The sequence below is a fragment of the Symphodus melops genome (assembly GCF_947650265.1).
Source record: "Symphodus melops genome assembly, chromosome: 13".
In the NCBI taxonomy this organism is placed as follows: domain Eukaryota; kingdom Metazoa; phylum Chordata; class Actinopteri; order Labriformes; family Labridae; genus Symphodus; species Symphodus melops.
The window spans coordinates 21721590-21748930 of NC_136703.1; the positions used below are offsets into that span (position 1 = coordinate 21721590).

The 27341-nt window shown below is 39.5% G+C and overlaps 5 protein-coding genes across 9 annotated transcripts in view; 2 read left to right on the forward strand and 3 right to left on the reverse strand.

Annotated features, from left to right (window-relative positions):
- Window positions 1–5377, reverse strand: part of camta1a (calmodulin binding transcription activator 1a) — a 292114-nt gene extending 286737 nt beyond the window's left edge. Inside the window, 2 exon segments of the mRNA XM_079360272.1 lie at window positions 1170–1271; window positions 5032–5377. Coding sequence (XP_079216398.1) covers window positions 1170–1271; window positions 5032–5056 — 127 coding nt within the window. The 5' untranslated portion in view covers window positions 5057–5377.
- A 1587-nt stretch (window positions 5378–6964) lies between these two features.
- On the forward strand, window positions 6965–14740 carry dnajc11a (DnaJ (Hsp40) homolog, subfamily C, member 11a). The gene is made up of 16 exons (XM_079358700.1): window positions 6965–7081; window positions 8103–8232; window positions 8369–8442; window positions 8540–8641; window positions 8724–8852; window positions 8945–9067; window positions 9182–9255; window positions 9340–9529; window positions 9633–9718; window positions 9900–10016; window positions 11109–11264; window positions 11394–11463; window positions 11672–11729; window positions 12768–12910; window positions 13853–13982; window positions 14275–14740. Exons 1-16 carry the CDS (start codon window positions 7010–7012, stop codon window positions 14298–14300), a joined length of 1680 nt encoding a protein of 559 aa, XP_079214826.1. The 5' UTR covers window positions 6965–7009; the 3' UTR covers window positions 14301–14740.
- Window positions 14741–15541: 801 nt separating this feature from the next.
- Window positions 15542–19561, forward strand: LOC306833521 (F-box only protein 6-like). Of its 3 annotated transcripts, none has more exons than XM_079358818.1 (6): window positions 15542–16032; window positions 16776–17037; window positions 17151–17265; window positions 17364–17459; window positions 17972–18107; window positions 18185–19561. In XM_079358818.1, the coding sequence occupies exons 1-6, from the start codon at window positions 15931–15933 to the stop codon at window positions 18329–18331; spliced, it is 858 nt and encodes a 285-aa protein (XP_079214944.1). In that variant the 5' UTR covers window positions 15542–15930; the 3' UTR covers window positions 18332–19561. The 3 variants fall into 3 exon arrangements, with proteins under 3 accessions (XP_079214944.1, XP_079214946.1, XP_079214945.1); XM_079358820.1 differs by having other exon boundaries at window positions 15545–15689; XM_079358819.1 differs by having other exon boundaries at window positions 15546–16026.
- Window positions 19464–24259, reverse strand: LOC306833522 (cell division control protein 42 homolog). 3 transcript variants are annotated; one of them, XM_079358822.1, is made up of 6 exons: window positions 24151–24259; window positions 23515–23639; window positions 23341–23413; window positions 23143–23252; window positions 21749–21946; window positions 19464–20923 (listed from the first exon to the last, which is right to left on the reverse strand). In XM_079358822.1, the coding sequence occupies exons 2-6, from the start codon at window positions 23617–23619 to the stop codon at window positions 20834–20836; spliced, it is 576 nt and encodes a 191-aa protein (XP_079214948.1). In that variant the 5' UTR covers window positions 23620–23639; window positions 24151–24259; the 3' UTR covers window positions 19464–20833. The 3 variants fall into 3 exon arrangements, with proteins under 3 accessions (XP_079214948.1, XP_079214947.1, XP_079214949.1); XM_079358821.1 differs by having other exon boundaries at window positions 19464–21575; XM_079358823.1 differs by having other exon boundaries at window positions 19464–21575; window positions 23515–23636; window positions 24151–24258.
- A 732-nt stretch (window positions 24260–24991) lies between these two features.
- LOC306834372 (CMRF35-like molecule 3) lies at window positions 24992–27230 on the reverse strand (the record flags this gene model as incomplete). The annotated part of the gene is made up of 4 exons (XM_079360244.1): window positions 24992–26180; window positions 26345–26387; window positions 26721–27086; window positions 27194–27230. 4 exons carry the CDS (start codon window positions 27228–27230, stop codon window positions 25988–25990), a joined length of 639 nt encoding a protein of 212 aa, XP_079216370.1. The 3' UTR covers window positions 24992–25987.
- Window positions 27231–27341: the final 111 nt, after the last annotated feature.

Consider the following 27341-nt stretch of genomic DNA (forward strand, 5'->3'; position numbering starts at 1 on the left):
ACAGCTGTCACACATGACGGGAAGCCTATCAACAATGTCCCTTTTGCAGTCTGCAACCCTGTTTAATAGATCCGCACAAACAGTCCCCGGCTATTAAACCTCTAAAAAAAAAAAAAAAAAACATTCTCTCTTCTTAAGACACCCAAAGTATTTGGTGCAGAAGAGCGCTCCCTGTGACAAACACCAAGCGAGGACTTTAACAAGAGGTTAGGGGGTTATTTCAGACTCTCTATTTAGAAATGACAAAACATGAGCACACTTAATTACCCAAGTTTCAAGTCTAGATCAACACAGTCTTCCAGCAGTAAAGTGACCGTGGTGTTCATTAACAATGAAGGGGCTCCTTTCTGCACAGAAACAATCAGCTTTACAGAGGACACTCTATTCAATGGGGGCAGGCAGGCGGGGACTAAGAGAGGAACGAAACGAAGAAATCCCCCCTCAAACAAAATCAAGAGTTTGACCCATATTTCTGACTGATCTTTGTTTGGGTTGTGACAGAAAACAGCAATGGTACACAGACGGCTAAGTGCACTGAAGCAATTCCCACAGAAGCTGGTTTTAAAAGTCAGCTATGATGTTGTGTTGTCTTTGTTCTTTGGCCCTAGTCGACAGTTCTCATGGAGAAAAAATGTAATGAGAGGGAGGCAAAGGCACAGATTACTGCATTTGAAGGGGAGAAAAATCTCAAAGGGGACAACTTTTTCTTCATATTCTGAGTGGTGCACCATTTAATTTGAGCAAGATTTCAGAGTCAGTGTTGTTAACTTTAATTGTTTTCCCATATCAAATGCTGGTTTCAGAGGGAAACAGAACAGCGAAAAGGTACAGAGGCCATAATTGATGGCTCAAATGTAAGCGTTCTCTCTGAGGGTCTGCTCAGGTCCTGATCCCCTGGCCTCAACCTGAAACAATCACTCTTAGTTAACGACAACACTTCAGCTATTGACAGCGTGATCCCGTAAAGCAGACACTTCAATCAACAGAGCAGCCCGCAGGAGGTGTTGTGTTGGGAGGAGAATAAAAGGAGGAAGGGGAAAGCATGAGGAGGGGAGGGGGAGAACGGATGAAATCAAGAAGTAAATAAATGAATCAATGGATGAATAATAGATTGGCCAGCTAGTGGCCTCTCTCGGAGCAGCAATGCAGTATTAATAACTGACTCTTACTGTTCGTCTCTGTGTCATCACTGATACTCTTAGGTGGACCGTGGCCAGCATAACACACTGCTGATCTGTACATTCGATCCGGATTACGAACTTTCTTCAGTCCTTCAGGAGGCAAAGAGAAAAGTAGAGAAAATCGAGGAAAAGAAGCATTCTCCCAGACTGTGCATCTCCCCCATGCAACAATATCAACAGAAGCTGGACAATATATTGAAATACATTTAAACACACAGGAGCTGTTCAGAACATATGAAGCATATACAATGATTATGTTTGATTAGAACAATAAAAAAAAAACTTGATAAATGTGTGAATGCTGGTCTAAAACAGTGAAGTTCTTTTTTTCTTCATATCTTTTGACCTTTAAGAAAAACTGCAAGGGGCAACGCGCATCTGGCCTGGTTTGATACGGGTCAATAACACTGCCTATTATATCAGCTGTAAGCTGAATGAATCAATACAATCAGTCAGTGGAAGTCGTGCAAATCAGTCAGTTAAGGTCCGTTACAGGCAGGCATTGTAATGAAATGTCTCAGCGACCACAAAACCAGACCTGGGTCCGATCCATCCATAACCTCAAGGATTCAATTAAAAAGGCTATAGGGGTAAAAAAAAAAAAAAAAAAAGTAAGTCCTGATTCAACACAAAACTGGGAGAGAAAGTCATCCAACAACACAAGTGAGGTTAAATTCATCCTTCTTTACAAAACAGCCGAGAAATATTTATACCATTGCTGCACAAGCACTTTTGTAAGTTAATGGCTGACTGCGTGCTTGCTTGATGTTTTGCTGCGGCTTCACCCTGAACTTTGAGTGAAATGATAACATCATGAAACTTTTTAAGCTGCAAGCGCTCAAAAATAAAAGGGGAGATATTTCTTCTAGCACAGCTGGGGCTACCGGCATTTTGGAAGACAACCTTTGACTGCTTCTTTTGTGAAGGAAGTTTGTGCTTTGGAGTTAATTCGACACACCTGTGTGAGTTCTATGTAGAAGAAATTCCTACATCCCTGGCATTTACCTCATTTTATATTAATGTAAATATGCTACACTCTTTTGCCTAGACTACAAAAACTTAGCTGGGACCCTCAGAGATTTAACTTGAACTCTGCTTCCTTTTTTTTATTGAATCTCAGCAACAAAAAAGTGGAAATGCTGCAGCTTCTGCTTCCAACATTTATTTATTTTTTAACAAATGTGGCTCTTGTACAACAATATTTCCAGTACTATGTTTTCTAGTCGGCTCATAGGTCCACTGGCTGTAGTGTTATCATGAGCAGCCTCGGTGTAAGACGTATCAAGCCTGTCTTGCCAGTGCCCTCAAGGCCTTGTACTTAAAGTAACGGACCCAGAGTGCTTTTTATGAGTGTGAAGAAAAAAAAATATCCTCAAGGGCCCTGACAATCATTTAGGCTGGGTAGAAATACCCCAGGATGTAAACATTACACCACTGAGTGAGACTGGGTCATGGCCCCTGGGTTTAACACAAGATGTAACCCTCAGTTGTTACGGGCCATCATAAGACCTGCCAAACAACTTGGAGAGATCAGCACTGCCCGCATACCACAAGGACAAAAGGTTAAGGAAAGGCTGATCGACTCCCTCAGTGGCTACCAAGGAAACGTTGAGTAGCAGTGATGTACATTCAAAAAGTCTGCTTGGGGTATTATCGTAAGAAAACCTGAAAGCAGGAGTAAAGATTCAGCATGACAGCTCTGTGTAAAAAGCATTAAGGTGCCAGGTCTGCACTAGACGACGCCACATTTACATGAAAGTATGAAGCATGCACTCTTCCTCTTCTCTCTCTCTCTCTCTCTCTCTCTTTCTATGGTCCCTTTGCTCCTCCTCCTCCTTTTTCCACTGACCGGCCTCACAGGAACACTGAAAATAACTTAACCTGCTCAGCAATGGGACTTTCAAGTCAGGGTTTTTCAGAGAGAGCTCCCTGCATGCGATGGAGAGACATCCACATGACAGACTTCAGCGTATGTGTTGGGTTCAGCTATGTAGATGAATACGTGAAGACTTTACACAACACTGAAGTCATTACTATCTTAAAACTAGATGTCTTCATTTTTTTTTGTCATAGCCACAGACACATCCTTCATATGGGAAGTGAGATACTGTAGCTCAATAGCACCCCCTGGTGGGACTTGGTTTGGTGGTTGGCACACTGACATCCAAACAACTGAAGTCTTTTATCGTTTCTCCTCACATTGACAGAAGCAATTTGTTTACACTCTTTTGAAACATTAAAGTAATTCTACATCAAGAAGAATGCATGTTTGAGCATACTGACACCTTACTTTGACTTTGTTTTAGGGCCTGCAAAATATGTTTTTCCCCAGCTCAAAGGAGCTGCTTTCTGTGGAAATCTGTTTCTCGATTTTTCAAATTAAGCAGCCAATAATGAGTCTAGGGTGACTGTTTTTCTCCATCTATTAGGTCAATATGGACATAACACTAGCTTCAGGGAAAAGCAAGAAAACAATGCAGTAATGACCTATCATTATACTTAGTTCAGCTAATCAAAAAACCTAACCTTTCAATGTGACTGTGAGCAAAACACAAAACATCAACAACACATAATAATAAACATGAGCTTTAACAGGGTTACGTTTTTTTTCCCCCAGGGAATGATATACAAATAACATTTTTAGGCATCTCGTGTTTTAGAAAATCTTGTAACAGTCATCCATGTCAAATTTGAAACAGATTGTAAATGTGTAAATCATCCCAGTCCAGCTACAAAACAATAAGCCTATTAAGCTGCCATCTGCACACGAAATCTTAATATTCATAAATGCAATATTTTTTATTTACTCACCCCAAAAATCCATTGGTATATCTGGAATGGTATTTTTGCATATGGTTTGTGGAGGGGGGGAAAAAAACCTACTGACCTGAAGGTAAGTAATTGCGTTTCATTTTAAGTTAAGTGAGTCGCGTGAAAGAAGAAGACGAGAGGGGGGTTAAAGAGTCATTATTTGTCCCTATGTGTTCAACTATTGTAATGTGCAGGGTTGCTTGAAATCCGCCTTCCTCGCTGCTGCCTCTGCTGTGATGGCATTTCATTCTAAGTGCGATAGGGCATTGCAAGCGGAGCGGGCATTACAACGTTTGCATGCCCCGTGTCTCACACCAAATATAGGCCAAGTGATATAATTGGAAAACATAATATCCGCTCATTTAGAGAGTATTACATCACTTCGGAGTCGCAAACACAGCACGCTGAATGGCAAAGAGGAAAAAAAACCTCGCGCTTCAAGAGGGGGAAGTGAACGACACAGTCTGAGTAATAATAAAAATATAAAGAAAGAAACTGGGGAACATATTCAAAAACAGCTTTCTAATTTAATATCAAAACGCCTTCAAAACAACCTGCAAATAGCGCTCGCGGAAGATGGCTGTATTGACAGATAAACTATGACAACCACGCCGCTTTTAAAGCTGTGTAATAAGGGGAAGAAGTTGGTCGATGCCAATGACATGTTGTCATTAACTTAGCCGTGTTGTTCACAACTTGAATGGCGTTTCGTGCGGCGAGAAACCCGAGCAAAATAATAATAAGAGGTAAACGCGTCACTTTAACCACGCTCACTGTTTGTCCCCGTGGCGTGCTTTAAATGTGGGCTACGATGGGAAATAGTAGCTGGCTAGAATGCAAGCTAATATTAGCTGGCTAGGTGATGTCTCCACGTTTTAGCTGCCTCTTCGGGAGGAAAAATAGCGGAGCCGTTTTCTATACGCCGAAAAATTTCTCCACTCGTCCTCGTGCATGTGTCGTCTCTGTGCAGAGTTACAACTGTTCTAAAATCACACAGCGGTCATACTAGTAAAATTAATCCCATTATTATTTCTCTTACCTTCCGGCTTGTTTTCGGCAGCCATTTCCCCTTCACGCGCAACATCCTCCTCCTCCTCACGACCGTGGGTACCACGCGCGTGCACGGCGAGGACAGCACGAGGAGGGACTGGAGGAGCAAGCGGCGAGTCGGTCCGGCCGAGGAGAACTTACCATTGGCTGTGAGGCGGTGACTGACAGAGAGGCTCCGGGATGGAAAACACATCTCCCCTCACCTTGACACCATCAGCCCTGTTTTTTGTTTTTTTTGTTGTTTTTTTTTCACACTGAATTTTTAATACAGCTCAGAGGCGCTGTTGCGCTGGCATGACGCCTTTATTGTGACGAGTTATGATATTATGTTAAAAAGACAAGAATTTATCCCCAGTTGAAGAGCATATACGATAAGTCTTTGAAAATCAAAATTGTTCAACATCAAGTAAACACGGTCGTTTCTGATTGACAGTCAAATATCTTTAAAAAGTCTGATGTTAAGTTCCTTACTAAGGACTAAATTAACTGTTTAATGACCATCATCGATATCATCGTTTACACATAACTACTGATCTAAACCGGTAATGTTTTAATAAGCCTAATGAGGTGTATACTTTCGTTGACTATAGTATAGTAAAGTAAAGAATAACTTTCTACATGTTTAGGGCATAGTCATCCTTAAAAGGGAGTGTATTATATTTATAAGTCCTAATTTTAAGAGTTTAAGTTAATTGATTGTTTGTGAGTCCTGAGGATATGTATTTTAAATACAGATAAAAAATACAACATTTAAGAGATATCAGACCGCCCGTGACAGCATGCAAAGTTAATCAATCAAGTGTCCAGCTGTCAGTTTACATTTGAAAGCCTGTGGACTTGTTTGTTATGGACACGTCGAACTGATTTCACATAGTGGCACCCTGATGGTGGACAGTATCCAAGCAGAGGGGGATGTGACGCACAAAAACAAATAAAGAAAAGAAAAAAACATTACCAACACAGTTACTTTAAAATTCTTCCCACTTCGCAGTCAAGGTTTTCAACTGCAGCTACATAGGCTTGACAACAGTATGGCCACTAAATGACTACAGGCAATCTAATTAGAGATCATCGTGCTTAATAGACTTTGCTTTTGGCACCCGCATCAAGAACAGCACTTAAACACAGCCTTCAGCTTATATTATCATGCGGGTGGGCCCCAGTGCTGAAATGGAGTGTACAGTGTGAGATGGTGGTGCTGAAAGGACAGCTCCTCTGCTGCAGCTGCAGCGCTCGCGCCTTGGACGCTAAACCAAAGGCTTGTTGTCTTTATTAAGTCATTATGAACCAATAAGAGACCTAATGGAAGGGACGATTCTCTTAACTATCATCTTAATTGTTCAAAGGTGGATACGATGCAGAAAACATCTCAATGAACTTAAATAATACCTACCTTTATTTTGTATTTTATTCGAACAAACCATGCAAAGAGTATGTTTTATTGTTTAACTAATTTCATGTGTTATCATTGGAAATAATGACAAAGACCTTAATAGTGTTGGTGATATTGTTTGAAACATTAACAGAAATCTATGCTCTCTAAACAGATCCCCATATATAGGCAAGGCTAGTTTATTTATATAGCACATTTCAACAACAAGGCAATTCAAAGTGCTTTACACAAGACATCAAAAGTATCATGACAGAGGAAAGAAAAGATACTTAAAATTAATTAAATCCAGTATTGCTTATTGTATAGTGTACTGTTTAGATATATCAGAATAACTGTCGGGATTCTCAAGTAGTTTGCGTTTCCCTATTACTAATGATATATATAGAACAATGAATAACTGTAGGTTTGAAGCATTTTGTTGCATTTTTCAGTTAAACATGAAACATGATCCAGAGGTACATACGTTTTTTTTTTTTTTATGTCAGTCATCCCAAACACGAGGGGGCGACTAAGAGCGCGCGCACGTACTTGAGCTGCGTAAAATCACACGAAGAAGAGATGACCGGGTGTAAACATGGCGTCTGCCTTGGACGATGATGAGATCCTAAACGATGATTATTATTCCCTTCTGAATGTCAGAAGAGAGGTACATGACCCGCGCGTGCTCTGTATTGATGTGTGTGCGGGACTGTGTTTGAGTCACTCTGTGAACTTCCTCCGCAGCACGTGCTTGGCTTCTTCGTATAATCACATGTAACGTTAGCTAGGTGGCTAGCTTGTGACCCTCGACATTGGTTTCTGTGCTGTGACACCTCGGGTGCACACACAACAGGTTGTTCGGGTACAACTTTGCTAACCGGAGTTGTCAGTTGAAACAGTAAAATGTGATTTAAAGTAAAGTGTTAGTTCTGTATTTATTGGCGCTTATGTTGATTTTAGCATTTAAAATTCCAGTTTAAGAGTTTTCTCTCGGATTGAGCATACTTGCTAACTAGCTAAAGCTACAACTTTACTTAAGTGTTGCATCAGAATTAAACATTTAATTAGATTATTGTGTTTGCTCTAACGGTGCTATTATTTTTTTTATTTGTAAAACAGAAACAAATATTATTATAAATTCAAATGCTATGTTAACCTTTAGCACATGAACATGCTGTTCTCCAGAGTGACTTCATATGTTAACATTATACAAACAGGGGTGCATGTGTGTCTAGTTTACAGGGAAACTGTGTTATTATGACAGTCGTGTAATAAAAAAATCAATATGAGCATGATTAAGCTGATCAGTTATATATTATATGTTAAACACAAACTTGAATATTATATTTTTAAGAGAAAAAAAATGACATTTGGTTAAACTTAAGTATTTACTTACTCTTGTTTGGAGATGCATTTTGAAATATGATCTATACAAAATCAACCACACAATCATTTGACTTTTAACAACAGGTAGTTTGTTCTGTAGACTTTTTTTCATCCTGCCTGAATATATTGTATATTTCTGAGTTAAAAGACTTGTAAAGTTCATGGAAACTATGATTGTGTTGTTGCTAGCTGTTTGTGCTGCAGCTAGATCCTGTCATTTGTTTCTTTTTGTTGTTGGTTGCTAAGTTTCTCTGCAAGTTTTTCCTCTTTCAGATTTTCTCCCTTTCAATGCTGTGTTTTAGGCGACACAGGACGAGCTGAAGGCTGCATACAGGCGATTGTGTATGCTGTATCACCCAGACAAACACAGAGACCCTGACCTGAAGCGCCAAGCAGAGCAGCTTTTTAACCTCGTACATGAAGCTTATGAAGGTAACAAAAGCTCTGACCACTTCATGCAGTTAACTCTCTTTAAGGCTACAACTCTCTTTAAGGCTACATGTTAAGTTGAATTATTTACATGAACATTTGTAATGACAAGTTCAATTCTTTTTGTCTGTCTTTAAAGTGCTTAGTGACCCCCAGGCGCGAGCTATCTATGATATCTATGGGAAGCGAGGACTTGATGTGGACGGATGGGAGGTGAGTCCATCAGTGAGAAAGTTTGAAACTATCTGCAGCCTGTGAAGTAGTCAACCCACTCTGTGCTTTACACTCAAATCATATGTTCTTACTCCAGGTGGTGGAGAGAAAAAGAACTCCAGCAGAGATCCGAGAAGAGTATGAGCGCCTTCAGAAAGAGCGAGAGGAGAGAAGACTTCAGCAAAGGACCAACCCAAAGGTACGAAAACAAGCCTCAAGCCTGTTGTGTTCATCATCAAAGAGCACAGGAGTAATTCCAGAGTCGGTTGTTTTTTTTCCAGGGAACTATAAGTGTGGGAATAGATGCCACGGACCTCTTCGACCGATATGAGGAAGACTTTGAGGACGCGGTGGGAGGGGGAGTCCCACATGTGGAAATCAACAAGATGCACATATCACAATCCATAGAGGTAATGGGTTGTCCCATCAGCCGTCTCGATAGATATGTGGATTGAAAAATGTGCTGAGCCAATTAAATGTTTTGTTTTGTGTTCTACTGCAGGCTCCTCTCACCACGAAAGACACAGCTGTATTGTCAGGCTCCTTGTCAACCCACAACGGAAATGGAGGAGGGACAATAAACGTAGCTTTTAGAAGAGTCACCTCAGCTAAGGGCTGGGGAGAGGTATGCTGGACCTTTAATGGGCACCACGTACACTCAAGTGGAACATTTTCTGTCTCTGCCATTAACGTTCAGTGACATTTTTCACGACTTCATCTTTTGTTTGTGTTTCCACAGATAGAGCTCGGTGCTGGAGACACACACGGACCTCTCCTAGGAATGAAGATATTCCGAAACCTGACGCCACGATTGTATGTGTTGAAGTCAGTGCAACCTCATTTTTCTTCCCCACATGGACAATTCAGTAATCATTTTGTCCTTTCTTAACCTCCTAGTTTTGTTACGGCCCAGTGCGGGCTCCAGTTTTCCTCCAGAGGCGTGCGTCCGGGTGTTACCACTGTGCTGGCCCGACACTTAGACAAGAACACGATGGGCTATCTGCAGTGGCGATGGGGGGTCCAGTCCTCCATGAACACCAGCATAGTCAGAGACACCAAGAGCAGCCATTTCACCTTCGCATTGCAGGTTAGCAGCAAGGAGTTCTTTTTTTAACTTAAATGTTGGCTGATACCCCACAAAGTATATCCAGTGCTATGCCAGAGTAATCATTTACTTTTCATCTCTACAGCTTGGCATTCCTCATACTTTTGCGATGATGAGCTACCAGTACAAGTTTCAGGATGACGACCAGACGAAGATAAAGGGCTCAGTAAAGTATGCTGTCAAAATGAAATATGTCTTATCTGGAGAATAGAATCATAAATGTATGTTAAAGCTCCCGCCGGTGATTCATTGTCATCTCTTTTTACGTGACATCGTAACTGACAGCTCAAATCCAAGTGGAACTTTGTCTGCAGGTAGAGAGATGTATCGACTTTGTGTTTTATTGCTGCAGATCAGGTTTCTTTGGGACTGTGGTAGAGTACGGCGCTGAAAGGAAGATCAGTCGACACAGCGTCCTCGGAGCAACTGTCAGCGTGGGAGTGCCCCAAGGTGTCTCCCTGAAGATCAAGTAAGTGCAACTTAAGGCTTCAGTTTGTTTTTTTTTAGCTTGATGGAAGTTCCAAAGGGTTTCCTTACGTGAAATCCCAAAGCAATGGAGATTAGACATCCTGATTGTATACATTTTCTGTGAGTTTGGGGAGTGGAACACCTTTAAGGATGAAGACACAGGATTGGCCCAATCATATGCTCGTTGTTTATGGGAAATGTAGTAAATAGGGGTGGGTAATGCAGGGTACCTTTTCTATAGGATACGATACAAAAAAATGATGTGATGTCGTCAGATATGATACGATCAAGATGCACGGCCCTCAATGATGCATTAAAATATCTTATCAAATGAAGAATACAAAGACCGTCAGTTTAACCTCTTAACTTATTTTTACAGCTCTCTGACTCAATTTATTTCTAATGTCAACTTTCTTGTATGCTTGTTTTTTATGAGGAACATTCTGTTTATAGTCTGTTATTTAGACACTCTCCTCACACACATAGCCCTGAAATGCACACATGCCCAAACAGGACCTGTCAGAGTGAGGCCGCGACACAGAGCTCTTGGTAGTTTGCTGCCTTGCTCAAGGGCATTTGGCAGCCTGGCATCTATTAGACCAACTTTTATTTTTTTGGTCTGCACAGGGACTTGAACCCACCCCCCCCGCTCCCAGTTGCCAACCAAAGTCCCAACCAACTGAGCTACGTCCCCCTCATATCGTTGTTACTGTCATAAGCACCAGCGTGAGGTGTCATGAAGTGGGGATGCAGAGAGTCAAATCAACAGGGGAATCTGTTTAGAGCGGCTTTTTTTTTTATGCAGTAAGTTTTACTATTTACTCTAAATTGAAAGAAATCTGTTGAGGAAACATGTCCAAATCAGAAAATGTAACTACCGTGGAAAACAACACACTTCATTGTCATGCTGAACCGAGTTATGTTTGACATCGTCGTTTACATTATGAAGCATTTAGCTGGAGTAGTTTGAATTGTTTTCAAGTATGACTGCAGTATTCTGACATTTTCAGACACTAGTTGTCCCCTTCTTAAACCAACTTAACAGTCACTGACCATTCAGATATCAGTAATGAAGCCATCTCTCTATCTGCAGACTAAACAGAGCCAGCCAGACGTATTTCTTCCCTATTCACCTGACCGACCAGCTCCTGCCGAGTGCCGTTTTCTACGCCACAGTCGGACCGCTGGTCTTCTACCTCGCCATCCAGCAGCTTGTTATTCGGCCCTACGTGCGGTCCCAAAAGGAACAGTAAGAACCCTTCACTTTAAGTTGGTTGCGTCATGCAAGGAATGTTATTGGAAGTAGCACTGCATGTATTATAATGGCAGGATTTTTATGAGCTCATTTTATACCTCCATTTATCTTGGAACTCAACAGAGACTTGGAGAAGCATCGAGAGAGCTCGGCCTCTAATATAGCCAAGAAGAAACAGGAGGCGGAGGCTGCTGTGAGTATTTCACAGGCTTACATGTAACCGTGGTGCCACTTTCTAAATGATGGTCCACTATTAGAAAACAGATGCAGGTATCAGGGGGTAGAGATTGGATTAGATAAGTTAATTTACCAGATAAGACTTCAAATCTTAGTGTAAAATGAAAAATATTGCCGTTGTTTACGTCTGTCTCTTTTCCTTTTCTCCATGTGCACCTGTACAGGTTTTGCTCATGCAGGAGTCTGTGCGCAGGATTATTGAGACTGAAGAGTCTAGAATGGGTAAGATACTCGAGTAACGTTTTACAGATAAGTCCATTGAGGGGGAAAAAAAGGCTGTGAGATTATTTAACTGACCGCCGTTTTGATTTTATAACATTTCTGGTAAATGCTGCTGATGCTTGGGTGGCTGCCTTTAAAGACACCCTGCCTGTTTCACCGTACAGACCAAACCCCCCCCCTCCCACCCCCCCATTGTGTAACTGCTTATAGACTCTCTGCTGCTTATGATTTACCAGTCTGTGCAGCATAACATCGTAAAGAATGGTTTTAGTAATCTTCTGGAGTCATATTAGCAGACATCCTTTGTGGACACTGATATTATCTTGAGTGATTTTGTGCAGATATGGGCAGCGTTTCATTAAACAGGGTTAAAATTGAAAAAAGGAAGAGCTTTTCAGTGGATTTTTTAATAACCCTCCAGCCTCTGTTTCGACAAGTGATAATTGGCACTTTTTAGTCTGCTTTTGATAAGTGCACTAACAAAAGGCTCTCAGCAGACAGTATAATTTTCACATGGGGAAGTTTTTCAAGTGATAATTGGCTTATGACACCTGCCACAATAGAGGCTGCTTTGATTTTTAGTATCATCAGAGGGCCCCCTCGACTTTGCACTTGTGAAGTAACATTTAATAGCAGTGTGTCCATTCGTGTAATGACAGACACACAGCTGCTCCCCTACAGTCGAACAGTCGTATGAATGGTTCTGTTTATGCAGCTTTCAATTCAAACTCATTGTGCTCTTTCTGTTGTATACTTGCAAAAATATTTTCATAAACAAGTCTCAAAAAACCATAATTAGACCGGTACTGTTGTGAAATATGTGGCTAAAATTGATGGCGTACGAGATTCACGTTATGCTTTGGTGGAAGTTGCGTTTTGAATAACGATTTCTCCAAAAATTTAGAACAATTTTGGGCTGGTTTTCCTGAAAATGTTCATATTACACTCTGCATCAAACTTAAGATTGGTTCGTCTTAGTTTTAGAAACATTTTTTTCTTTCTTTTTCACACTACCTCTATTGCTTCTTCATAAACCAGGTCTCATCATCCTCAACGCATGGTACGGCAAGTTTGTGACAGACAACAGTCAGAAACACGAGAGAGCCAAAGTCATTGATGTGACGGTGCCACTGCAGTGTCTGGTCAAAGACTCCAAACTCATTCTGACTGAGGCCACAAAGGTGAGTTCAGTGATCCTGTACAAAATCTCCAAACCAACCAGATGTTTCCAAATCTGGATTTTGAGACTGCAGCTTAGGGTTAAAGGACATAATAGAATTTTGAACTTCAATTTAATACCATTAAAAGTTACCGTAATTAAATAAATGAATATCACAAGATTTTTTGGGGGGGGCTTTTGTGCCTTTATTAGAGAGATAGGATAGTGGATAGAGACGGAAGTCAGGGAGAGAGAGTGGGGATTGACATGCAGGAGAGGATCCACAGGCTGGATAGAACCCGGGCCGCCCACATTGAGGACTATAGCCTCCATACATGGGACGCACATACTAACCACTGTACCACCAGCACCCAACATCAACACCTGTTTAGTACTGCATTCATGTGCTTCTCGGACGGTCTCGGTTTCCGAGTTGTTGTTTTTTTGTTTTTTTTTAAATGCTTTCAATTCTTGGAGTAGACATGCTGAAGTTAACTGACTTTTGAAGCGAGGTTGAAGCTGATAAATATTTAAATATGACTTTTAGTATGCGAGTTACTGTACCTAAATAACATTTCTAACTAGTCGAGGTCGTTGTCAAAAACTGATGGTGAAACCATTTTACAAATTATATTTAAGCAAAGAGTTAAAGAACAATACGTAAATTAATAAACATTTGGAGCCATGTTGATGACAATACGACGTCAAATCCGGCACAAAATGCGATTTTCCAAGTTGTTGTTCCGACTTGAAAAGACGTTCACCATGCATCTTCCAACTCGGAAACTCAAATTTCTAATGTGTCCAACACCACATGAATGCAGCATAAGGACCACAACATTAGTTACGTTTTTTTTCAATAGCAGATTTTAATAATTCATTATGTTATGGTGTCAGTTGGAAGAGATACGTAAATAACATACTGTCTTGGTCAGTAAAACATCTTTTCACATTGTCTTTTCAGTCTGGACTTCCTGGTTTCTATGACGCCTGTGTTGGGGAGGAGAAGAGCCTAAAGGTGCTGTATCAGTTCCGCGGAGTCATGCATCAAGTCCTGTCCGGAGACTCAGAACCACTCAGGATACCAAAGCAATGTGAGTGTCTGGTTGTAGCATGCAACAAAGTCCCTCTCAGTTTCAGGGACTGTGCCCCAATTGAGATCAGCATTTAGCCACTGACATGCAGGTTTATCCTTTATGGCAGATTATACACTTTTTGAACTGACTAACCTGGCTCTGTTTCTGAAGGTACTGCCAGCAGGGGAAATTAACTTAAACCTAAATCCTGAATAGATGTTTGATGCAACTGATCTTTGGAATATTTCATCTGCACCTAAAGAAAGTCTCTTTGTGTGTCCCTTCTTAATTCTCTTTTTCTATGCTGCAGCTCACAGGATTGATGCCGACACATAAGGGACTCCTCGCTGACCAAAAAGACTTTCTTCTCAGCTGTGTGACTTAAGAGGGATAAACCTGTTTTAGATTCGACATGGATTGAAGTTCCTGATTACTCGGAAAATGTGCATTTAACTTTTGTCTTTATATTCATTTAAGTACACAGAGCAGGGTAAAAGAATCTCAGACTGGATTGGTCGTAATTCGGCATAAGCAGACAGGGTTGTGACCTGCTCGAAATTCTAATGTGTCACCATTGTCAATGGTTACCATTTTATTTCCTGGGCCATCTTGCCTCCTTGGTATCCATTTATTTTTCGTATGGCTTGTAATTTATAATCGAGTTCTATGTACTGTATTGTACTTAAACTGCAGTGCCTGTGTGATTGAAGACATGAATGCACCTCTGTTTATGATGCCATATTATTAAAGTCAGCCTCTCTCATGTTAGTAAAAAATTTTAGCATGTTTTTTTCCTTTTTTGTTTTTTTCAAAAATGAGTGTTTTTTTAATGCTACAGATTATTGGGTTCACATTTTAACAGACTCCTGTGGTATAGACATTTAAGCATTGCAGATTTACCTCAGGAAGACAACTGCTAAAAAACGTTTTATGATAAAATGCAGTATGGTCTGATACAATACAATGGAGATTCAACTGAAGAATACAAATCCCAGATAAAAATGTAAAGTGCAGGAATATTGACACAGGTTTTAAGATCAGGGCCTCAATATATTTGTCTCCCCAGAAGGGCGTAAGATAGTGGTTGTAAGAGCAATGACAAGTGTACATGATGACAATATTACTACTGTAGATTAAAGATTATAACAATAGCAATAATAGCTTTTGTACCGTTTATGATCACCCTCAAGTTTGTATTTAAACTCCAAATTATTATTTTATTAAATTGTGGGGGGAAAGTATTTAAAAGAGAATATGACTTAGTATTACAACAGGTACATTTATGATAGTTTTCCTCTATGCCAGTATTAGGTCATTTCACTGTAAGGCAGGGTAAATGAAGAGCCATTCTGGAGCCCAAAGAGCTTTAATAGCAATAGTGATGGGCCAAATCGTCCGGTATACTAAAAAAAAGTTTCCAATCAGTATGTCTCATCAGAAACTTACTAGAGTGTTTTTACATTTGGAGCAAGCCACAGTTAGAATATAAATCGCTTCAGGTGAAATCTTTGTCTAAAAATAGCTCTGTGGCTTTTCCATACGCAATCGGGTAGCCCCGCCCCTTACAGTCTATGCCCCGCCCACACGCATTACGTGGCTCCCTGGATTAATTGACGATCGGACTGTGAGGGGAACTTGTGACTCATAGACTGTGTATAGAGCTATAAAACCGAAAGTGGTTATTATTGGAGACCCATCAGGCTTCATTTGACACATGTCTGAACGGTAACTGCTGTATTGAGGCTGCTTATACTTCTAACGTAGTGACGTCATTTCCTCGAATTGCACTTCCGTGTTGTGTTTTCGTAAATTTCTTCGGCTGTTTACGTGATATTGTAAATGGCTTAACCTTCACACACGTGTTCGCTACCAAAAAAAGTGCACAGAAGAGAGTGTAGACGCTGAATACATGTGGCTGTCTTGTGAGAAATAAAAAAAAACCTTCAATTCTGGGTGTATCCCAGGCATGAAGAGGAAAGCTAAAGCTATGGGTGCAGCTCAAACCTCTGATTCCATCAAAAGGAGAAGTGAAACTTCAGGATCTTCAACATCGCTCTCACAGGTCGATGTAAGTGTTTAAAAATAGTGAACACTTAGTAGTATAGTATAATGACAATACAGTCTATGTTGCAACTCAAACTACGTAGGAAGAGCGTGCACGACTTCCTTGTTACCCAGCTGTTTGGTTGGACATTGTATTCAATGTTTTCATTTTGGAGTTGACAATTTATTTCACTTTCATTTTAGAATGAGAAAAATTAGAGTCAATAATACCCTCTGTGTTCATGTATGTTAGTAGGACTGTGCAAATGGAAATACGACTGTATTTCTGCATTTTTCCCATATGTTGAACTGTGCTTAGTGTGTGTATGCAACTGTAATACCTGAACTTTAAGTCAATGATGACAGCCTCGTGCATCCAACGGTATGTCCTTTTTTTAATCAACAAAATACAAATCAAGAATTGATGCTATCCCAACCTGGCGATCTTCCTTTTATCAATCAAGTTGTAGTACATCATGTTTACAGGACAACTGTAGATAACTAGAAAACCTGATTTGAACCTTTCAGTGACTTGCCCCCCCACCCTACCTTCAGAGGAGGACACATGTATCCTCTTCCTTGTGTTGTCTTTTTGATTAGCCTTTGTTTCTGTAAACCTGTTTTACCTGTATATCTAGTTTGACCTGCGATGCTTTGAGCCAGAGAGGAGCTTCCTGTGTCCATCTCTCTCCACTGCGCACTGAAAGTCTACAAGGCTAAGGTCGTAAGTTTACACTGATTAACTGTGTCCTTACTGTTCTGTTTTAGATGTTCCCCGTTGTTCCCCTGGATATCGTGGAGGAGATCTTCCTGAATCTCCCCCCACATCAGGTGGTTTGCGTATGTCGGTTGGTGTGCCATCAATGGAAAGAAGTGGCTGACAGCGAGTCGTTGTGGAGCGAGAGATGTAGAAGAGAAGGATACCACGTGAAAGACGTGGTATCACGTTCGAAAGTCCCCAAAGACTGGAGGTTGTTTTACTTCTTGTGCAAGCAAAGAAGAAATCTCCTAAAGAATCCAAAAGGAGAGGGTAAGAACGCAGCAAAACTAACTTTACTCGACTTTGGACGGTGTTATTGTCCTTTTTTTAAACATATCGCCTCAAAAAATATTTCTGTGAAAGCATTTATTGTGTTTTTATAGAGAAATTGAAGAAGTGGGAGATAACTGACAATGGTGGTGATAAATGGAAAGTAGAGAAAGTTATGGTGCCACATCCAAATGAGACCGTCCGGATCAACTTTATTACCTCTTACGGGTCAGTACTCAGCAGCAGGTCCAGACAGCAAATGGCAGTTTTACAATAGGTTTATTTTTCTATTGTGTTGTATCAAAAACTGTTTCTGTTTTCTGTAGATTATGCAGGAAGATGCAGCTGATTGATTTGAGTCTGGAGGGTTACAACCCAGAATTTATGGATCACTTTCAGCCAGACATCAAAATATCTGATTGGTAAGAAGAAAACACAACAAAGTCTCAAATGTTTTAAATTGATGTCAAACATTATCCTTATATTGCAGCCTGTTATTTTACAGTGTTGAAATCCATGTTAGAAAAGATGATGTGGAGATTGTTTCGAGGCATACATGTCACCCGCTGCAAAACAAAGTTATCAATTTGTTTTTTGTCATATTCAGTTCAATTCAAAAAACGTTATTTGTCCCTTGGAGGCAATTCAATGCATATGGATAAATTAAAGATGACATATTTAAGGTGGTTAATGCCTAAAAAACTCAGTGTCATATGTGGAAAGTGATCATTTAGATGTTAATACTTCACAGTAAAAAAAAAAAAAAAAGTCTCAATGCAACCAAGAAATAAGTTGACATCTTGCCAAATGAACATACAGTAAGTACTCAAGCTCTTGAGAACAAAAGATGTGCTAACTATGTTTGAGCGTGATTTACAGTCGTTAAAACCCGCCCCTGACGTGTGTGCATGCTTGCGCGTCTTTGTTGTTATAGGTACGCACCACGATGGGATTGTGGCAGCGAGTATGAGATCTGTGTGGAGTTGCTGAACCAAAGAAAGAGACCAGTGCAGTCATTTGCCCCCGAAACTATTTACTTTGAGCAGTGGAATGATCAGAAATGGTGTCAGGTATTTACAAAACACGAGGTTCAGTGGTCCTCTTAAACTACAGCCCTGTTGATAATGTTTTTTATTTGTTTGCTCAGATAACGCATGTCTTCCGGAACTACGGACCAGGAGTGAGATACATCCGTTTTGCCCACGGAGGCAAGGACACCCAGTTCTGGGCGGGATGGTATGGGATTCGGGTTACTGACAGCAGTGTCGAGATTTGTCCAGCAGGGGACGTATAGCTCTCCCATCACGTACCAGCTTCCTGCCTTCGCCTGAAATGCGTAATTGCACAGTGTTATTTGCCTTATATACTCCGCTGTCCTTATACCTGTCAGAGCAACTTATTTTCAGCTTATCACCCATATTTACCATATGTGCATCAGATTGTTTATGGGATGTAATGTTTAAAACTTCCCCAATGCAGCTTGAAAGGACAGACGCTGACTTAAGTGTAAAGTGGAACCTAATTGTTGTGGAATTGAAGATGTTGAAAATAATCACTGTTGTAAATGACCTCAATATTAGTTATCAGATGTAGAATTAATGACGGTTACATCAAATATACTATTGGCCTCCAATACTGCATACAATACAATTATCTTGTGTCAGGATTAGAATGAATTAACCTTCCTTTATATCTATTGTGTGACAATGAACTAGAACTGTGTGGCACTCGCTCTGTGTAGTGAAATCAAAGCAACATCAAGGTCTGCAAACAGTGTTTGGCAACAGTATGGGGGTGGTACTAGGTATCAGCCAATACTGATTAGAAAAATTAAGTACATTGTGATTGCACTTATAAAACCAAATGTTAGTCTGGTTATAAGGAAGAAAACCTTTTTTTGAATGTCTCCTATCTGGCTGCTACTTTTGAAACTGGCGTTTATGTAATAATTCTCTTTTCTAACGGAGTCTCATACGCATGTCTTTGCATGAAGGTTAGTTGTTTCAGAGCCACTGTGAGCCCTGAGAGTACAGTTTGACAAAAAGCCATATTATGATCAGTTTCATTTTTAGATAACATGTTTACAAACTGGTTTTAGATCAGATGCTATCAATGCTGCTTTGCAAACAAATGTTTGAGAAATCTGACTGACATGTCTTCTTCAAATTCCGTACCAAGTAGAGGAGTGACTCATCAAGTTAAATGAAGGTATCAACAGATATGGCAACATCCACATTTATAAATGCTACGGCGGTACTGTTTGATAAGATCGCCTTAATGGATCTTATTTGCACTGCTCTGTCATGTGTAGGTTGTGGTGTTAAAAGTAAAGCTGTGTGGTCATTGTATTCTGTTAAACAGTTCTCTCTGTGGAAAATATATGCAAGTTTATGAACATGAACAAAACAATGAAGTCAGACAACAGGAAGTTTTTGGATGTTAGGTTTATTCATAATACTGTTTGTGATGCAAGATACATTTTGAGGTCAAATTGAATAAAAATCAAAAACACTCCTTCACGAAACATTTTCAAGGTTCATTTGTTTTCAGTGTCGTTTCAGCTTCTTTAAATCTTGGTATCAGTGATGCACACACTATTCAGTCAATAAGTTAAGAGTTACTCTTACTGTATTTACAAATTCAAGCCAACCAATGTGGCATGGATATAGTAAAAGACAAATGCAAATAGTGCTAGTTCAGTCACTCAAACATCTTCACAGGGTCTCAATGGAAATAAAGCACTTCAGGGAGAACTTGTAATTTCCAATATACGGTTAGAATGCTGCAATTTGGATGAAAGTTGTTTTTGGTTTACAAAATAGTTGATTGGATTTGGGTTAGAGGCGGAAATGCTCCTGCAAAGTTTAGCTAATGCAACTTGACAAGCACTCGGGATACACGTGCAGCTAACACACATAGTAGGGCTCCTTGCATTGTTTCACTTACATCGATATTGGCCATTTGTTACACATGAGGTACAATGGGATTGTTAGCACTGTGTTTTTAACTCCATATAATTCTCACTTCTCTGCGACCTCCTGTGGAGATCTAATCTGACAAGTGTCAATCTATTTTTTCCCCCATTTTTTATTTTGCAAACTAGAAAAAAAAACAATAACGTAGCATAGCCTAGAAATGTCTGATGCTGTCAAATATTCCATCTTCCTGGAGGCCATGGTGTCAAAGAACATTTAAAATGATGTGTCAATGAAAACTTAAGAAATGTTTCATTCTTGATAAAAATAAACATTTTCTGACTTTAGCAGAATTTATATTGCTAGATATTTTTTTTTTCAGCGTTGACATGGAATGAGGTGTCAACCGAAGGCAGACGTGTGTGCCAGAGTAAAGCAAAAAAACAAACCAGAGATGTTACAGGGATCATTTGACAAGAACTCGTCAGTTAAAAGACTGAAAGCCTCTTCAGTATCCTTCTTGTTTGTGTTTTACTTGGCAGTCCATGAAGCATAACCATTACAAGGTCAGTTTAGGAAAACACTTTACAAAAAGACCTCTGAACATACAGCGGCAAACTCAGTTATTTCATGTTACCTATGGTCTATTAGTAATCAGTGTTTACATCATGTAAGGCCATTTCAAGTGGCATGAAATCATCACAAACAGCTTCAAATTGTTATTCAAATCCTTAACTCACTTCCAACAAATTGAATTTAGGTTAAGTCAGTCAGAAGGCAAATATGTTTGGATATCTTAATTCATGCTGGAATGTGCTTGTGCAGCAAACCTCCTCTAACCTAGATTTTGGGAACTGGTGTGGAGTCGTCTGAGAGGGAACTTAGAGCAGAACACATTTACGTCTTTTCTTAGGTTCAGGGGGCTCCAGGGCAGCCAGTATTGCCTCATCAAACACATTCTTTAATCCTTTCTGTGGAAATAAAATATTCATATTCAAAACAGGGCGATGTTCCATATACAATTAACATCTTCAGGGAACTAAGTGCAGAAAAATACTGTGTAGAAAGCGGTCACTGAGATTACATTTTTCCTTTATTTAATACCATTTAACAAGACTCTCCTCATTATCAACTCATCTGAATAAAGATAAAAAGCCCATGGAAAACCTTGATGCTGCAGTAGAAAAAAATGTCATTACGGTCTAAGATAGAATGTAGCACACGTGCTTTATAGGACAACGGATGCTGAGGAGCTTGAGAATGACATCATGAAAGAAAGAAATACTTCATGTACTGTAACAGACAGCAGAAACAACTTAAGATTGGCACTCTTGTTATATCAGGCAGCATGGATGATTGTGATTAGACCAAGTTATATAAAAAAAAAAGCACACATGAATAGAAGGGGAGAAAGTTAATGGGCACCAAGTTCTCAGAGTTTAAAAGAGTGCTGTGGTTATTTTAGTGACAGACATCTCTTTACGATTACTAAGCAGCAGATGATCGAGAGGCAAAGCAAGATGCAGGAAGACATCAGAACAAACAGCATTTTCTCTTTCTTTGAGTTTCAGGGGGCTCTAAAGCAGCTAGGATAGCCTCATCAAATACGTTCTTCAGTCCCCGCTACAGAAAGAGGAAGAGAGGGGGGAAAAGACAGGCACACAGGACAGTTAGATGGAGGTATTAGCCAAACGCTGTTAGCAAAAGACAAGGCAAAGTATTTCCAGCCTTGTTAGGAAACGTCTTCAAACAGACACTTGCCACACAAGCTAAACAGTTAAAAAAGGAGATCTTACCTGTGTCAGGGCTGAGCACTCGACATATTTGACTGCCTTAAGGTCCCGAGCAAGCTTCTCCGCTGTCTCGGGGGTTATTGGTTTCTGTTTGTTCTTGGCTAGCTTCTCCACTGTGGAGGGGTCATCGCGCAGGTCAATCTGAGTGCCGACCAACAGGAACGGGGTCTTGGGACAGTGGTGGGTTATTTCGGGAACCCACTGGAGGAAAATTGAAATAAATACAAATCTCTGATCACTTAAATGCAGAAACATTTAAGGTTAGGGCATATCATGCATACAATTACTGGGAAGTCAATTGGGATGACGTCATTTTTCTGGAAAATATGTATTATGGGGATGTGAGTGAGAAAAACAAGGCGTAAAGATGAAATAGGGGAAATGATTTTACTTGAAGCAACTTTGAGAAGTGTTCATTTTCTGAGGTTTTTGCAGCATGCAGACAAAGACGATGTTTTCTATCTTTGCTGATACTCAATGTGAAACTGTGGCAGGGCACATGTAGACAAAGACTCTCACAGCCTATGTGCTGCAAATAACTCAACCAACACAGTCTTCTAGCTAGTGGTCTGGTTTTATAGGCAACAAAGACGCATTGGTATTAAACTGAGATGATTTCGTTACGAGTTTAACAACCATCACTCTCACATCAAGAATCACTTTCTGCTATCATAAACAACCTTTTTAAGTTCAGGATAAACCCTTCACACTGATGTTCAGTTTCTATTGTGTTTGCCTGGAGCTGAAAAGATGCATGTTCAAGCCAATTATTAAAATTTCCCATTTTTTAAATATTTTCAAACCAATGACATCTAATTCTCATCATTACACTTCCTTTAATAAATGAATAAGGACCTACTATTAAGCCAGATATTACTGAAAGGAGAGAAATTCTGTCAGTAGGCAAAACTGAATCACATTCATAACCTGAATATTTAGTTTTGCACATTTTTTTTTAACGTCGTGAAGTTAAAACCCTAATATTGAGAAACTTGAATGCTTTTAGAACCAATTTTTTTTTTTCATTCACCTTAAATTCATCTGGCTTACTATCTTGTCTGACTACCTGAAATACTCTTTACATTACACTGTTATCAAGACCATCATCTGCAATCATTGGTTCCTCGACTATAATCTGTAAAATGCTTCCCAGACTCTTATGACAGAGGTAGTAAGGAGCAGAAACACTTAGTTGGGCCACATGTTCAAACCTGTAATATAACTAAGGACATACTGGGCATGGTTATCCCGCATTTTAGTCAGATACAGCCATATCGCTCCTGGATTTCTCGATATTGAGGGCTGTTCACGTTGTGCTCGTGCATGAACTGTACCGAGCGCACCTATTTTCAGATACTTGAAAGGAGAGGGTGACAATAAACAGAGTTTTTACTCACCTTCTCTTTGACATTCTCAAATGAGGAAGGAGAAACAACTGAGAAACAGACTAAAAACACATCCGTCTGAGGGTAGCTGAGTGGTCGTAGCCGATCATAATCTTCCTGACCTATCACAAAAACACAACCAAATCAGTATAACTGCATCAGATTTAACAAAAACACAAAGTGAACTGAAAGACTGTAATGTAATCTTACCTGCTGTATCAAATAAGCCAAGGGTGTATGGTTCTCCCCCGATCATTACAGTGACTGCATAGTTGTCAAAAACCTGTAATAAAATAAAAAATGGAAAGTTACAAAGTGTTTACTTTTTCATGTTGTTGTTTTTTTTGGTGATGTGCATGCATGCTGTAACTTTAAGTGACTTACTGTGGGTACGTATTCAGAGGGGAATTTGTTGGTGGTGTATGAAATCAATAGGCAGGTTTTACCCACTGCTCCATCACCCACCACCACACATTTGATGGTCTGCATCGTTGTGCTTTCTGACACTGCTGGAAGAGTTGTAAAATAAGACATTCAATACAATAAAACATGTTTTTGTTGTAAATTATTTACGTATCCAACCATATCAAGTTTCAATCAAAGGCAATGTTGTCTATATGTTTTTTTTCCGCCTGGTTAGTGTCACGCCCCATCTGTCAGCTAATGTTAGCTCATGAAAACGTTACTCAGCTGCTTATTCATTTAGGTTCCGGGAATAATTCAGCGTTTAAATGTGTTGGAATTAGTCAACAGCACATTCAAGCCATAAAACCAAACAAACAAGCAACAGTATTAGGAGGAAAGAAGACAACAACTGCTCTTGTTATGTTGGCTTTAGGTAGGCAAGCTAAGCTAACGCTGAGCTAGCTATCACTTTAGCCAGCTTAGCATCCGGCCGGGGAATGTTACGTTAAGAATTGACGATGTTTTTGTTGATTTTCCCCAAGCTCCAACCATCAAGACGAAGCTTGTGAACAAGGAGCATATACAGATAAGTCAGAAATGTTCAAAGTAACATACCAGTGTCCCTCCGTGTCTCCGCTGTTTCTTTCGCCGGGCGTTGGCACCAGCGAGCAGCAACTTAGCTTCAAGTCCCACTTCCGCTCTGATAATCAGGTGAAACAGAATAACGCCGGATATCTCCTTCAAAGTAAAATATATTTGTCTTCCGCTTCAAAATTCAGCGCTAGAGATGACACACGATGAAGACTAACGCATTCATCAGTATTCTTTCTGTTGTTGTACATTTGATCTCACTTTTTTAAAATGTTGTTTTTATGCAGTTTATTTAATCAAGTCGGCACCTAGTCATCACATGCATTTATTTTGACATTGTTCTTTAACTATGGTGGCTGCCTTGACACGAGCTGCTGACAGGTTTGTTTCTGCAGCAGAAGTGGTGATGTCACCTTCTTCCTATACCTGTGCATTTTAGAGCTTGATGTGATTAAAGGTGTAATGTTTTCACCTATTTCACATGTAAAGATAAAAAACCGTGTATCTTTATTTCTCTCTTTGCAAAAATGTAATATTCATGAGGCCATGTGTTACCGAAACTCCTTTCTTTTAAGTTTTTTTTGTATTGATATGCTATTTCACTTGAGTCACTTATTTTAATAAACAGCAAACAAAAAAAAATATTATTGATAAGTTTTTATTATTATCTCTATGATTTTTTGATGACCTTTTCTGTACCTATATGTCTATCAGTATGTGTTAGATATTTGATCGTTTGTACATTTCTATAATTCAATACAGGAAAAAGAAAAACAGCAAAACACAGACTCGTAAACAAAAATCTACCGGTAGAAGACATCAGGATATCATACATGTTCTTTGTATTCAGCTGGATGAGATCAAATAAGAGATTAAACTACTTTTTATTTATTATGACAGAGTTTAACATTCATTACATTCAACAATAACTGTACAGTTCACAGTTTTTAACATGAAAACAACAATAAATGCAAACTTACAAAGAAAATCAAAATCAACTTATAATGGAATCCAAAGCAGTGCCACAGCCTAATTACTTTTCTCTGATATAAACTTTAAATGCACACTATGCCATCACATTTTACAGAAGGGGCTATGACACTGTTAATATATGCTACACCAAGGCCAGCAGACATTATTGTGTAATTTGTAGCAGATAGAGTCAGCTTGATAATAACATTTACTTGACAAGAATCATAAATCACCACTGCCTCTTTTAGAGTATATAAAAAAGAGTTTGCACATAATTTAGCTTTGAATGAATTCATATGTTACCATTTCGCATACATTTTAAGAAGCACTGTATCAGTATATAGCCCACAAGATGTTAAGAGAAAATAAGTCTGTGTGTGTGTGTGTGTGTGTGTGTGTGTGTGTGTGTGTGTGTGTGTGTGTGTGTGTGTGTGTGTGTGTGTGTGAGAGAGAGAGAGAGAGAGAGAGAGAGAGAGTATTAATGTGAGGAAACCAAAAGGCTGAAAAGTACCTTATTACTATTCAGCTACATTATTTATCATTTTTTCCCCTAAAAGCAGAATTTGCAAGAGATAGGCCAACTACTATGATTTTGTGAAAGCTCTATAAAAAGGTGGTTAAAACACCAATGTCTATAACTACTGATGGGAGATGACGTTTACAAATATTTCAAATAAAAGCCAAGTGCTTTAAGGCTACTTGGATATTTAAAGGAACGTTAAGTCAGCCAATGTTAAGTCACTGAAATGAATGAAGTTTAAAGATTTAAATGTGAAGGACAAGAGTCTCAAGCACTCATTTTTAAAAGTTTAATTTCCCTACTGATAAAGTGTCCAGTGAAGGAAAACGTATCTGGCTTAGTTGAAAAGTGGATAAAATAAAAAGTTTGCTAAGCCTCTTCATAAATGTTAGAGTTTTGATTCTGTAATTGTGGGTTCAGGTTTGGCTCCTGGACTGTAAATCTTACTTGGTTCAGGCATGTTTTCTCTGTTGTCTTTATCCTCCATGTAATGATATGTGTTGTTACCACACAACACAACATTAAAATAAAAAGGATCCAGCGGAGAGCCGCCCACCAACTGCTAAGAAACAAATGGAAATTAATTCAGATTACAATTTTTCAGTTATTGTAATTTTCATTTTCTTTAGTGCAATAGTATTTATGTTAATTAATCACTCATGTTAAAAGTTGTTATTTAGCAAAAGATAACTAAACAAAAAGATGTAATCAACACTAAAGCCTCACCTCATTCCCTCACGTGTCATCAGTGGAGGCTTTGTTGATATCACTGGAAAAGAACAATTGAATTAATCATATGAACAGAAAATGGACCATTGAATTGATTTGTTTGGAATTAAATTCATATTTATATTGTGCACATGTTTGCAGTCACATTGGACTGATTGGCATTGATTGAACATGATCTGTTGCTAAATAACTGAATTGAATTGACTCTTTTTAGGACAACAAGTGGTTGATTTCCACCCAAGTATTTTTACGAAGAGAAAAACACATTATGTATGTGAAGTGTAGTTGACAACTTTAAATAATCTCTTTGTCTTCCTGGGTCCGAAATAAATTGTTACCGATCAAAATTACTGTAACATTTGACTGTTCGTACCTGTGTTGGACAGTTGAAGCCGGACACCAGTGAAGGTGTTCCTTCCAAATCTTGAGATGACACACCAGTACATGTCTTCATCTCTTTCACTGAGAGAGGTCATGGTCACAGTGAAGACTCCAGCCTCCTTATCGTCGACAATGAAGCTTCTTTCACTGTATCTTTTCTTGGGGGTTTTCACCACAATTTTGCACTGCTCATACACCAGCCCTTTGCACCAGTACTTTGTGTAGTTTTTGAACCTCTGGTCGTACTGGCAGGAGACGGTCACAGATCCCCCGTACACTCCTGTTACCACCTCTGGAGCCGAGAGCTGAGCTGATTCCACTGCATGCTTAGTTAGCCAGAGGAAACAGAAGACCGGAGCTGAAAAATGCAAGAGGAATAAATATGATATGATCCAATAATTCCTTCAAGTTATTTTTTTATTTTATTTTAAAGCTACAGCACTATTTTCTTAAAGCTGACATTACCATTGAAAACGCCAAGCATTGTCTTTGAGGTCCTCATGATGTGACTGAAATAAATCATGTGAAACAGAAGTGTTCAGCCTTAGAGACTTCCTCTTTTGCAGTTATTCCCCATTGTGCAACACTGTGGTTGATGTTACATTCCAGTGTG

Coding starts and splice junctions, on each gene's coding strand:
- dnajc11a (XM_079358700.1), top strand. CDS start 7,010: ATGGCGTCTGCCTTGGACGATGATGAGATCCTAAACGATGATTATTAT. Junction 9,530..9,632: donor ATTTCACCTTCGCATTGCAG/GTTAGCAGCAAG, acceptor TCATCTCTACAG/CTTGGCATTCCTCATACTTT. Junction 11,464..11,671: donor AACAGGAGGCGGAGGCTGCT/GTGAGTATTTCA, acceptor GCACCTGTACAG/GTTTTGCTCATGCAGGAGTC.
- LOC306833521 (XM_079358818.1), top strand. CDS start 15,931: ATGAAGAGGAAAGCTAAAGCTATGGGTGCAGCTCAAACCTCTGATTCC. Junction 17,038..17,150: donor AAAGAATCCAAAAGGAGAGG/GTAAGAACGCAG, acceptor GTGTTTTTATAG/AGAAATTGAAGAAGTGGGAG. Junction 17,266..17,363: donor AACTTTATTACCTCTTACGG/GTCAGTACTCAG, acceptor TGTTTTCTGTAG/ATTATGCAGGAAGATGCAGC.
- LOC306833522 (XM_079358822.1), bottom strand. CDS start 23,619: ATGCAGACCATCAAATGTGTGGTGGTGGGTGATGGAGCAGTGGGTAAA. Junction 23,414..23,514: donor CCTCTGAATACGTACCCACA/GTAAGTCACTTA, acceptor ATTTTATTACAG/GTTTTTGACAACTATGCAGT. Junction 21,947..23,142: donor TTGAGAATGTCAAAGAGAAG/GTGAGTAAAAAC, acceptor ATTTTCCTCCAG/TGGGTTCCCGAAATAACCCA.